The 13,223-nt window shown below is 42.8% G+C and overlaps 1 protein-coding gene across 1 annotated transcript; it reads left to right on the top strand.

The window, feature by feature from the left end:
* The first annotated feature begins 5,727 nt into the window (after positions 1 to 5,727).
* hoxd12a (homeobox D12a) lies at positions 5,728 to 7,762 on the top strand. The gene is made up of 2 exons (XM_053877844.1): positions 5,728 to 6,208; positions 7,524 to 7,762. Exons 1-2 carry the CDS (start codon positions 5,728 to 5,730, stop codon positions 7,760 to 7,762), a joined length of 720 nt encoding a protein of 239 aa, XP_053733819.1.
* Positions 7,763 to 13,223: the final 5,461 nt, after the last annotated feature.

Raw genomic sequence — 13,223 nt, 5'->3', positions numbered from 1 at the left:
AACATTTACTTTCCGATGGAAAGTTTGGTTACGACGTTAGAGGTCACTTTCATTATGACCACAGTAGCTTCAATTGTTTTGTATTTTGAATTTATTTTTCTTGAAATCTTGAACTCATACTCACAGAGAGTATTATTTGCACCCACCCCGGGAGGGGGACGAGGCCAATTCAGTCCTGCCGTGGAATCACCTGAAGTTGTGTGTCCATGTAGATGAGGATCTGCTTCTGTTGTTCCGTCTTTTGCTGCAGCCGATCAGGCATGAGATTCAAATGTAGGTCAGTCGTGGCACCACCCTGAGTCTTTGCCCATCCAGAGCCTGGACTCACTGAGACCAGTACCTGCTCCTGCTGGGATGAAGCGGGCTGTGGCATCGCTGCCAGCTGATTGGCCGGTGAAGTCGTGCATCAGGTTACGGCACTGCTATTGTTTTGTCAGTCATACACAACAACAAAGGTCACGGTACGTTGGGGCACCAGGAACAGCTTTCCCATGTTGGTCCCAGTACAGGAACGGGAGCCACCAGAAACAAGAAACTCGACAAGTCTCTTGGTGCAGACAGAAACCCTGGGATTTAACGGGACCCCGAGGCAACAACATCAGGGTGGAAACAAGCTGCTTGGCGGAGGTCTGCTCTCTCTGAGTGTCTTCCACCTGATCGTCACAACTGTGCTTCCTGTTAGCGTTGCCTCTGGAGCCTATGATGTTTAACAATAGTAGAATGATATTTATTCCATACAGAAAGTGGTGCAGTGGGACTCTGAGAGCGCGATTCCTCATCCGTCTATTATTAGCTTTAGCACGTCCCCGCTCCTCAGCTCATCATTTCCCAGCCAGCAGGGAGCCATTGGGCTTCTGCTACCTGCTAAACATGGCAGTCGCATGCAGGCGTGAAGACCCTCCAGGACTAATCCCTGGTTTATTGTTGAACTCCTACAGCAGCGCAGATACCATTATATTAGCCAATATTTATTAGCCTCAGCGAGCGTAAACAACAGCTCTGTCAACATGTGTTTCTACTGAGCTCTCTCCTGACCCGGGGTCAAGGTGAACTAACATGTCAAACGACATGTAAAAGGTGTTGAGCTACAGGACAGAAGCCAAGTGGGAATAACTGAGCTGTTGTACAAATGATGAACCAAATCAGTTTGTTGTTTTGGTGGTCAAATACTCACTTTCATTCCGCAGTTCTTCGGTCCACTCGTTTCAATGTGAATTATTCAGCAATAAACAGAGGTCGATGTCGGGAGGGCGCCATCTGGTGGGGAAATATGGCCATTGCTGATAATAAGCTTGAGCTCCAGGGCGCCGCTCGGTGCCTCTGTAGAATCTGTCAGAGGTGAGACGGTCTTCATGTGAACTGGAGGTGGCTTGGTGTGTGCAGAGCTCCTGGTGAGGAAGTTCACAGATGTCACATAGGTTCTGCACGTCTGTGTCTCATGTCAGTGACGGAGGTTTAGGAGGCAGACACCATTTGCCTCTGCTTGATCCATCCTCAGGAGGTGGAGTCTGTCCCAGCTACTCGGGGTGAGAGGGAGGGGACACCCTGGACAGCTCACCTGCCCGTCATACGACGAGCTAAGACAACAAAAGAACTCATGAGAACGCTCACCAAGCAAAGCCTTGCTCGAATCCAACCTCCAACCTTCTCGCTGTGAAGCCGCAGTAGTGTAAACATGACGGTCTCTTCAGAAGTCTGAACATCACAGACGCTCAGCTGCTACTGTTGACGGACGGAGCCCTGACTTTGGAGCAAGTTTCTGAGAGGGAAAACAGAACACGGGCGTGAGCTTCCAGAACCAGGGGCTGATGTCCGGTCAGAGCGGATGAAACGTGGAGCGTCTCCAGTGAAGGTGGAATGGACTTCAGGTGTGTGTTGTGGCACTCGAAGTCTCCTCAGGAAAACACCAGACAGAAACCTCTCTTAAAAAAAACCTGAAAACCTGTGAAAGAGCTTCCTTCATCAACATCTTCAGTGATGACCTGGTGCCTTCAGTTTTGGGGTCTGTGTGCCGACTCATCTGTCACTGGTTCTGAGTCAGTAGGTAACAAAGGAACATATGTCTAAAAGCAAAAGGATATTCTGCTGAGTAATGCACCACTACATCATACTGCACTTTATTTCACAGCTCTGCGTTACTTGACTAAACCACAGCTTTTGGTCCGAGTCTTTCAGCAGAAAACCATTCATGTGCCTCTCACTGTCTGGTGGGGCCACATGCAGGGGCCACGTGAGCATGAGCACTGTGATGGCCCCGTCACAAAGAGCTTGAGTTCAGGACCAAGGTTTGAAAACAAGCTGCAATAGACTTCCTGCGGCACCGGCTTTTTAAACAAGTCTTTTTAGTCCATTGTGGACCATTGTGTGAACGCTGTCCTTCTCCACCTGTCTGTCTGTCTGTCCATCCATCTCTACACTACACGACGGAAGTGCATACTTTTAACTATAGTAGTATACATTTTACAATACTGTACAACGTAAGGTGGTATTATACTTCACTATCGAACATAAACATTTGCCAAATTTATTTCATAATAAACTACACAACTACATCATACTATATAACACAGATCTGTTTGTATACAATATTTTATTTCAAAACATTCCACTTAACACATACAATATTAAAAATACATTACTAAAAATACCAAACTGTTTTATTTTTGTTTTTATTTCCTACAGAATATTATGAATGAATAAATCGGGATGACATTTTACTCTTCATATTCTCTTCATTCCTGTGTTTTATTAGATTAGATTAGCGCACAACACAGCAATTTCACCAGACACTATGTGATATCATCGCTGTGTTGAAGCTACACAATTGTTACAGTATATTTTTAATACACACAGCTGCGTTTTCTAATAATACATTTTTCGATTCTAAAACAAGCTATGTTTCCCTTAAACTGCCTGCCTTGACGTCATACGCGCTGTCCTTCACAAGATGCCCCAAAGTAGACGTTTTTTGTATTTGTATTTATTTATTTTGATCAGCTCAATCTGCTTCTAAGACGCATCCACTCCCGAGCCGACAGTTTTCAACTCCGTGCAAGACACTTACAATTTGCGCCTCAAAGGTCTTGACGCGTGACATTCCTGTGCGTCTCATTGAAGTCCAGGCCACGGTCCAGACGTGCATGTGGAGATGCCATCAGCTGGTGGAGGCGACAGCAGAAGAACTTGAACCAGGGAAGCAGCAAGTTTATGACCAAGGACAAGACTTTTGTCCAGAGGAAACCTTGAGACAGTTGCTGGCACATAAACGACGCCCTGAATGAGCAGGAAACTCTTTATTCTCTGTGTCGGCGCGAGAAGCTGTAAAAGAAGCGCTAAACCTGCGCTGGAGATGAAGCTCTGAATTTTCATCTTCCTAAATGCCTCCTTCCATCTAGACGCGCATGACTGTGAATTAATGACTCTGCGGCCTTTTGGGAAACGCGTCGAGACCCGAGACGCAACACTCAACTTAGTTTGGTGTGTGTTGCGTTTAACTGCGTTTGTTTTCGATTCTGCTCACGCAAGTCTGCCGCGACGACGATGGAGCTTCCTGTGTAAATGTCAAGGTTTCCTCTGTCCTTCGGTTTTTATGAGCAAATTCATGGAAAAATCCAGAAGACCATGTTCTCTGAGGTTTTCATGAAAGCAGACCGACGGCCACGTTCAAGCGGTGCGCGTTTTATTGAATCAGAATATAATATAAAGCGTTTCATCCTGCTTCGTCTCACGGGATTTAAGCGTCATGCGTGAATTTCGACTGTTATTTAGATAAAATGCTGTGATAAATTATTCTATTTGATCTACATATTGCGATGAAACGTAAGATCCTGTTATTTAGAGAAAAATGCTGTCAGAAATTCATCTATTTGATCTATATATTGCGATGAAGCATAAGATTCCCCAACACGAATGATACAAGTCAATATTTATTAGAGGAAGCCGTTTCCTAAAATTCCTATTTGGAGCTTGTAAAAGGTGAAACACGCGTCTTCACAGTTTCCTTTCGTTTTATATAGATTTTATTGTGGTACTTTAACCCTGTTCAGTCAGCAGTTAAGACGCATCAGTGTATTCCTTAGTGTGAATGTATCTATCGAGGATTTTAACCTCTAGTCGAAAAAAAAGCCTACTATTCAAGAAAAACTCGTCACGTAAAGCCGACTGACTGTCTGGTTTTTAAACACAATGCTACTTTTATAAAAAAGTAAATTTGAGTTCAACAACACCCGGTTTAACAGCCACTAAAGAACGAAATGATACATCTCCTTTCATGAACCTAAAAACGCGGGACAATACTCGAAACTCTGGGATGTTATGGGAAAGAGCGCTGCATAGATCAAACTATATTTCCTCTAACGCTGCAGCGGCCTATTCTTACAAGAATAAAGGAAGGAAATGTGAATATTGAAGCGTGTTTCGAGGTCAAATTTAACCTTCATGTCCGTATATTTCCTTAATGCCCCTCAGAGATTCCCAAGGACCATCAAGAATATAATATAATATAATATAATATAATATAATATAATATAATATAATATAATATAATATAATTGCTCCCAACGAAAGTAAGTAAATTTATAAGAATATAACACTGCAGTAACGTCAGTTCTCAGGACCTGAAGAAAATCCGTAAAATGATAATATACTATAAAGTAATAGAAAAAAAATACTATTGGTTTGTTCAGGCGAATTAATGATTTAATTTCTTCTGAGCCTCCTCTCTTGGTTTTTATAAGTATCGAATATGGTTTGAAATGTACAGAAAACATATCTATAATCTAATATTTAATATTTCTACAATATAATCTCAAATAATATAATGCGGGACGTCCTAAAAAGAAAGCAACAGGGTGACATCAGCATCAAGATAAGGTCAAGCAGTGCATAGAGTCAAACAAATTGGAAGTGATCATCATAACGGTGAATAATCAGGACCTTATAAGCGAATGGATCTGAGTGTAACAGTTTGTTTTGACGGTTCAAAGCCGAGGAGGCAATGTTGTGTAGTCTGATGGAAAAGTGAAAAATAATGTTGAATCCAGCTATAGACTCAAATGAAATGGACTTGTTTGCGGCGAAATATTGATCACAGAACATGACAATTCATTTTAACTGATTCAAGCCGCTTAGATCTGGCGGAAGGGTCTCGGTATATTTTCCGAACACGTGAAGGACACCAGTCAGAACTGGGAGCTCAGCCTTGGACAAAAAAGCATGTGCACCGACTGTAGCTTCAATGATGCGTCGACGTGATTGATGCTCAAAATTGAACGTCATATTTGAGTTATTCGAGTTCGGGAGTCGACCTCGTGAGACACATCTGATCCGTCTTGGTCCTTGAATGCAACATTTCAGTGTGCGGAGGAGAAAGCCGTCGTTGTCTTCAGGGAAAACATAAAAGATCTGGTGTGTTTAAGTTAAAAAAAGAAATGGTGATGACACGGAATTCGATGTGTTCTCGCGCTTGAGAATGGACTTCTCGTGGTGCGTTCAAGTGCAGGTCCGAATGGAGAGGTAAACGCGGGCTCAAATTAAATCTTTCATATTTTAAACTCAGATGATATTAATATTTTCTTCTGAGTATTTTGGTCTCCGCAGTGTGTTGGGGGGCAGGGTGGGGCGTCGAGCGCGTCACGTGACCCGCGCTTGGCAAATCAACAATCGTGTGCTGCTGATTCTTCTGGACTTGCTACGAGCTGTGCGGGAATCGTGCGAGGAAAAAGCTCCATGGACATGTGCGAGCGGACTCCTCTGACTCCCGGCTACGTTGGTTCGCTGCTCAATCTGGGCCCTGACTCGCTCTACTTCTCCAACCTGCGGGGCAATGGAGCCCACGTCCACGGACTCCACCACATCCCCTACAACAGGAGGGAGGTGTGCACGCTCCCGTGGACCTCCTCGGGTTCGTGCACGTCCGCGCCGGCCGCGCCGCCTCAGAGCCGCGCCTTCAGCGGCTACTGCCCGCCGTTCCTGTCCAGCTCCGTGAACGCAGCTCCGGTCAAGACGCTCCTGGAGGAGCCGCACAAGACGGAGCTGAGCGGAGGGCAGGATGACGTGTACGGCGAACAGCACGTATCCCGGGGCTACTCGGAGGGTTCGGTGCTGCAGCTGGGTCCCGACCACAGTCGCGTCCCAGACGACAGCAAACTGCAGAGTCTCAGCCACCACGCTGCAGGTCACCCGGGTCCACGGACGGCGTTCTCTGAAGGTCAAGGTCCGTCTGCTCGTCACACACTTGGTCAGTAGATTTGTGGTCAGGTGATGAGGTTCGGACCGGAGCTCATTTTAAAATCCTAGCCTGACACTTATTTATCATTACCATCGTATTAGCACGAGCCTCAACTACATCTCGCATTAGACAACTGGATCCGTGTTGCTGAACTGGAGAGGCAAAATACATAACATGTAAATATAAATGCAGCCCAAAATAGAAGGTGCGGTTCAGCTCGTTTTAGTTCATATTTATTTGCAAATTTTGAGTAGCTTCCTGTGGCGGGATTATCGTTTATAACTCGTTATTTTTCCACTAATTCACACTGTCCTTGACCTCCTGAATGTTGTGTGGTAAATGTCACTTTTATCAAGCGGACACACACACACACACACACACACACACCTTCATTGCTCATAATGTTTAACTCATAGTGTGAGTCGCTTGTGTGTGTGTGTGTGTGTACGAGAGTGTGATGTGACCGTGTGTGATTATGCTGGCCATTTGTGTGTGTGTGTGTGTGTATATCTTGTATATCTATACTTGCGGGGAACACACCTACTTGCGAGGACAGTTTGCTTGGTGGGGACCTACAAGTTTGAGGATTAAAAATCATCAAAATATAGGGGTCAATATGACTGGGCTTAAGTTTGGTTCAGAGTCCTTGTTAAAGTCATTTGACTTGGATGGTTCGGTTCAGAGAGGAAGGCTGGGGAAAGGGTTATGGCAAAGAAATGTCCCCACAAAGATGGCGGTCCAAGTGTGTGTGTGTGTCTTCAGTATTGTTTCTCTGATCATGTGACAGTCAGTTGTGTATGGATGTGTGTCTGTACGTTGGTCACATGAGTGTGTTATGGTTGTGTGACAGTTTGTGTTCATCTGCATGTAAGATAGTGACAGTGTAGCTGCGTGTGTGCCTGTGCATGGGTTTTGTGTGTGAGAGGCGGTTGCATGTGTGTGATAATGACACTGTGTGTAGATTTGTCATTGTATGTGGATGAACGGTGTGTTTTGTGTCGCCATGTTGGTGTCGCAGTGAGTGTCTAAATGTGTGTAACCTGTGTGTAGATGTGTATATGATCCTGTGGATTGCGTCACACTAGTTTGAGTGTGTGTTGCTTGATTATGTGTCTGTGTGTGTGCAGCTTCTGTTAATGTGTGTGTGTGTGTGTGTCATAAGTCTAACTATCTGTTGTGTGACTGCGTTAATGCGAGTGTCGGGCTTTGTGCGCGCGTGGGCGGGTGTTTAATGAGTGGGTTAGTTTGTTAATGTGTGAACTAGTTTGTGACTTGTTTCTGTGTTGTGTCGCAGGTGCTCCGTGGTGCTCGGCTCAGGTGAAGAGCAGGAAGAAGAGGAAACCTTACACCAAACCGCAGCTGGCCGCCCTGGAACACGAGTTCATGATGAACGAGTTCATCACCCGCCAGAAGCGGAAGGAGCTGTCGGACCGACTGGACCTGAGCGACCAGCAGGTGAAGATCTGGTTCCAGAACCGCAGGATGAAGAAGAAGCGGCTGATGATGCGAGAACAAGCCTTTGCGGTTTACTGACAGACTCTGGACGCATCACACCGATGACTGTTATTTAAAGAATTCTGTGAGCTCCAGTTCGGTGCTGCTGACGCGTATCGGAACCACGTGATGCGCAGTCTGCTGGAGCGAGTTTACAAACAGGACTGCGAAATATAACTGCATGCTTAATCTTCACATCTTGAATGTTAATGTCCAGAACTTTCTTTAGACTCGCGTGGTCTGCATGAACGTGGTGTGTGATGCTCGTGGTCGTGACGTCATGTGTCTGTGTGGTTAAGACAAACAGGGATGGATCCAGGTGTAAATAAAACATTTGTAAATAAACAAGAGCCGTATTGTAAAACTTTCTATTCATGTCTTTGGATACGTTTGATGACGTGATACAAATGACGCAATAAATTAAGACGAAAAACACAGTTTGTGTGTGTCCTGGTGAGTGATCAAAAACAACAATTTACAACCAACCTTTTGTGTTTTTCAAGGCGTGTTGAAATCATTTTGAGGGTGTGTGTTGTTTTGCTTTGGAAATTTTGAGCCCATGAATTGACTTTTTAACTCGTGGTAATATTTATTTGCAAGTGTTTCAGTAACATTAACTAAGAACAAACAGGAGCGACACCAGAACACTTTACTGAACTAAAATGACGCACGGAGATTTAACTTAAATACAAACGTCGCGGTTTCAAAATTGCAATTTTTTGAGCGCAGTCCAACAAACAATCGCATTGCCGTCACAGCTGTCTTTTATTTGTTTAATTGAGACAAAATAACGTCAGTTTCTATTCAAACAAACTCGCACAAGACGAATAACGATATTTCTGGCGTCTTTTCTCCCGACACGAACGGTCACACACGTTTGATATCAGGTTAACGCTGATACCATCTCCGATAAGCGCACAAAAGGCGAGTTTTTGGCATTTAACTGCTTTCTTTATGCGTCTGAAAGTCTATATTGTGATATTTAAAACCATTAGGAAGGATTTAACCATTGGAAGTCATTTTACTGACGGACTTGCTTCTTTAATTCTTATTTTTGCACATGTATATTTTAGAATTTGCTAAGAAATATTCAAAAGCGCAGCAGGTGAGTAGAGAAAGGTGATGGATATTTTATGATTAGTAAACACAAGCTTTCAATTAACGAGTTAGGAAATGAAAATACTCATATTTAAGATCATGCACATCAAGATGACCTAACGTTAACCTTCAAGTGTTTTCTTTACTTCAATTAAGCAACAGCCACATAGTGTCCATATTTATTTACAGGATAGTCCAAGAATAAATCAAATTAAGAATGCGCATCGATAACGTCAGTGAGCCACAAAATAAAAACAATTTATCGTCTGAGGTGAATATTAAATACGCGATCTGACAGTTTTAATTAAATGTTGTGAGTCATAATCCGCAATAATCCCGAAGCGAAACTTTCCCAATAAATTCCTGTTAAATGAAATTGCGCACCGATAAATCCAAAAACCACAAACCCCCAAACACGCGCTTGGACGTTCACGGTTGCTATGGAATATTCTGAAGGATAATCCTCGTTAATACTTCCAATTAAAACGGCGTTTTCCACGATTTTCCAGGTTATTCCGGGGTTCTTACTGAACACCAGCTTCCTCACTCTGCTGCTGATGTTGTGTTTATGTTGGCAGACGAGAGTTCCTGGCGCGCGCGCGCGCACACACACACACCCGCAGGAATGTTAATGGTAGGATTCTGCTGCGAGCCAATGAATCATTAACAAGCGTCGCTGCGCTATTAAATCGATGAATTTATTCCAAATCACATGCAAAAATACAGGTCTGCCGTGACGTCACCCTGCCCCCCACCGACAGCCTTCTATAACGTCAGACGTTTGTTCCATCAGCGCCGCCAGCTCCGCATCTGGACCTGAGCTCCATGTGTCCTGCGCTTATTTTCGAATATCATAAACTCACCGCGGGACTTTTGTTCTGATTTCCCCTCCCAGGAGTCCGACCCACCCTCCGGTACGCTAACAAAGAGTTTCTCTGAGCAGTTCGATCCACTTGGTGTTGCTTTATTGCTTTATGGTCCAGACAGCTCGGGCTCGTCAGGACGGTGGGGGCGCCAAAACAAAGTTAAGGTCAAGTTAGTAGACTGGGATTTTAGTCACCAAATACCGCCAGATCAAATCTGATGTCAGAGAAGATTCGTCTTTGGACGCGCCACAGTAGAATCTGCTGTCGGAATGTGAAATAATCTCCCTGCACCTTCACCAGATATGATCTCCCTCAGGTGGCTCTACTGCACAGACTACTTCTCCAATGCCCTCGACGCCAACGTTAAAGCAAAATTAGGATTAGAAAAGTTCATCGCTGGTCTGGCACTGCCGCAGAAGAACTTTCTCTCATTTAACAAACACTGCGCAATGATACCAGTGCGCACTAAAATAGTGACGTCACACTGCATCAGCCCGCTGACATTAATGTGTAAATATAAAAATGCTGACATTACGACGTTTAAAAGCGCTTCTGAAGCCAATGCTAGCCAGACTATGCAGTATAACCACAGCAATATACTTGTAGAGTAAAAATAAAAACTGCATTTACGTTCATTAGATTCTGCTGGCGATTAAATAAAACACTGACATGAATATTAAATGGCGGTAACATGGTATTTACTGGGATGGGAAGAAGCAGAACGATAATGCTAATCATGAACTTTACACCTTCAAAGTGAAGTAGAGCAGAAATGAACTAGTATACGCGGTGAACGTGTATATATTTTTAAACTACTACAGCTGATAACTGACTGGTTAGTGACGAGGAATGAAGACACTGTTCACAGTCACAGGTGTCGCAGTGATGCGGCAGCAAGTTGGCTGATAACGCCACTGAAACCGTTTTACTGCTGAAATCATGACATCCATGAGAATAATGGTATGTTTTTTAAAGTAGAATAGAGTGGGAATATACATCCATGAAGTCTGATGAGTCCTAAAACATCTAGAGATGATGAAGCCAGAACGCAAACTTTGACAATGGACAGTATTTTAATCCTAATGATGCCAGTAAGACTGAATCAATAGTTTCGTGATCTTGGTATAAATCAGGCTAATATGAGGAAATGAAAAGTAGAAGACAGTAGAGTTATATTTTCAGGAGATCTCACGCGCAGTATCGCCCAGCAGATTACTAAAGTAGCATACTAATAACGACACAACTGATATGATACTGATGAGAACACAGGCGCTTTAAAAAATAGATTAGTAGTACTGGCACACCAGAACACCCGACAAACAAATATTTCAGTATTAATGCAACAGTCATCTCAATTCGCGAAGTACAAATCTACTCAAATACTGACAGCCAAACACGTTTTGTCTTGTTGCCGCCGTGTATTTGACGGTATCCCCACCACCTTTCATAAATTAAATACTGCAAGTGAATGAGGTGCATTACGTACATTTAAAATAAGCCAAAACGGTGAACCATAATCTGAAAATTAAATCATTATTTAGGAGAGCTGTTCAGACATGAAATTACATGAATAGAGTGGTTTTGTAGACGTATAGCTACGCGTAAAAACATGCGCGCCACGCGGTTCAAATGGGACACATCATCTAAACATATGGAAACACAATAGCACTACAACAACATTATTTAATCCGTTTTAATTGTATTGATCAGTTGACGTTTTTCTATTTACGTTATTGCTTAAATAAACACACTTTTCATATTTACAGTCATAATATTCATTGTACTGTTGTACGGCTAAATTGGCTTTTGTTTTGCTCCTGTTGACGCTTTGGCTTTGTATTAGTGAAAAGTCGTTGTTCTAAAAAATGCTATTTACCACTCAAACGCCTGTAAAATGTTAAATATCCCAAACATGATACGCGCAAACGATGATATCCAAATGGTATTGGACGTTATTAAATAGACTTCCAGTCACTGTTGTCTCAGATGTCTGCGCCATCACGCTGGTCTAACATGTACCGTGACACAGCTTTAGTTTCAAACACTCGCCTATACAACGCCAATACCCAAAGATGTACTTGGATTCTTAACCTCGCGTCGACAAACTGAATAGCAGTTTACCGTAAGTAAACCGTTTTACTATAAGCCAGCATTTATTTAACAAGTATTAATCGTTGGAGCTCAGTATAAAACACTATAATAGAACAAAAATGACGAGGAAACGGCCAGTGAAGACGCATTTTAAAAATCAAAGTAGCTTTCTACACGGAGTACTAAAACACAAATGTCTGTATTGTTTATATGCATTTTAAATGATGTATTTATTTACTTTGTTCTTGAAAATAGACGTACTATAATTTAGTACTTGCTACTTATTTAATACTACTCCCGCGAACTCTGCATCCAATAACAAGTATAGTTATAGATGGGAACCAAAGGAAAAAGGCTAGTAAAGTAGCTATATATTTATACATTTTACGTGAAGATCGCTTCTGCTTATACAAAATTACACAAGCTACTATTTCGTGCGCAAGTTAAGCTGAATATTTTAAATGAGTGCAGCAAATAAAATTCCTTACTCTTAATTTTGAACTCTGTAAATTGCTTTACGTCTGCTTTGATTGTGCTTTTAATTAACCATAAACTTGGTTTTGTGCAGTGTTTTGTCTGACACAAAGTGAAGTGCGGGACTGGGGGGACGCTGATTTGACCCCCAATAACAATAAACTCTCGCTTTGAAGCTCCTGGCACATTGTGAGAGCAGCAAAGTCACAATGCTGAAGAAGCGTCTGCTATTCTGCCTCCAGAACGGACAGAGACGCATTCAGTCCTGGCCCGAGAGAAGACGGAGCCTGAGATATTCAGGTCTAGTGGGTTTTAAGAAGCCAACATGGCCGACGAGGACGGTCAAAGGCAGACGCGTGGACTTGGCCATGCGCAGTCTCTCTCTTTGTCCCTCTGTCTTCGTGTACTGCCTCAAATTTGCCACAAATGTTATAGAATTCAAAATAAATCAGTCGTGGGGCAATGGTTTTCTGATGCAAAATGTGTTTTAAAATGCGTGTTTATTGGCAGATAAACACGCAAAAGAAAAAGATCCCAGACACACGTGTATCCTTTACGATTAAAAAAAACATATGAAATAAACATTAAGATCATTTGATTTGTGTGCTTGAGCTGCATTTATATTTTATCCTACATTTATCCTCCATAGTGATTTCCGATCTAATAACGCATGATCTGCCCTTATTTCGCGTGGACTCCCTCCCAAACAGTATGAAAATATGAAATGAAAACAGATGCTTTTTCAAGATGAATAGCTATTATTTATTTTAGTGAGAGAATCTCGTTTCACTGTCGCCTTTAACGTGGCACTTATTTAATGCTTTCCATTTGAATCAGGTGAACAGACGCGTCGAATGTAACTTTACTGGAGGTGAATTTATCATTTATTTGGGATTTTTGTTAAACACAATATTTCATACCTTCACTTATCATCGCTTCAAAAATATGTAACACGCACTATAAAGTCACCA

The sequence above is a fragment of the Synchiropus splendidus genome, chromosome 10 (assembly GCF_027744825.2).
Source record: "Synchiropus splendidus isolate RoL2022-P1 chromosome 10, RoL_Sspl_1.0, whole genome shotgun sequence".
Lineage (NCBI taxonomy): Eukaryota > Metazoa > Chordata > Actinopteri > Syngnathiformes > Callionymidae > Synchiropus > Synchiropus splendidus.
Note: the sequence above shows the minus strand (reverse complement) of the source record. Positions and strands in the feature narration are given on the sequence as shown.

Bases quoted from the DNA above. Each gene is read 5' to 3' on its own strand.
- hoxd12a (XM_053877844.1), top strand. From the start codon at position 5,728: ATGGACATGTGCGAGCGGACTCCTCTGACTCCCGGCTACGTTGGTTCG. The intron at 6,209-7,523 runs GTCAAGGTCCGT...GTTGTGTCGCAG, and splicing joins ACGGACGGCGTTCTCTGAAG to GTGCTCCGTGGTGCTCGGCT.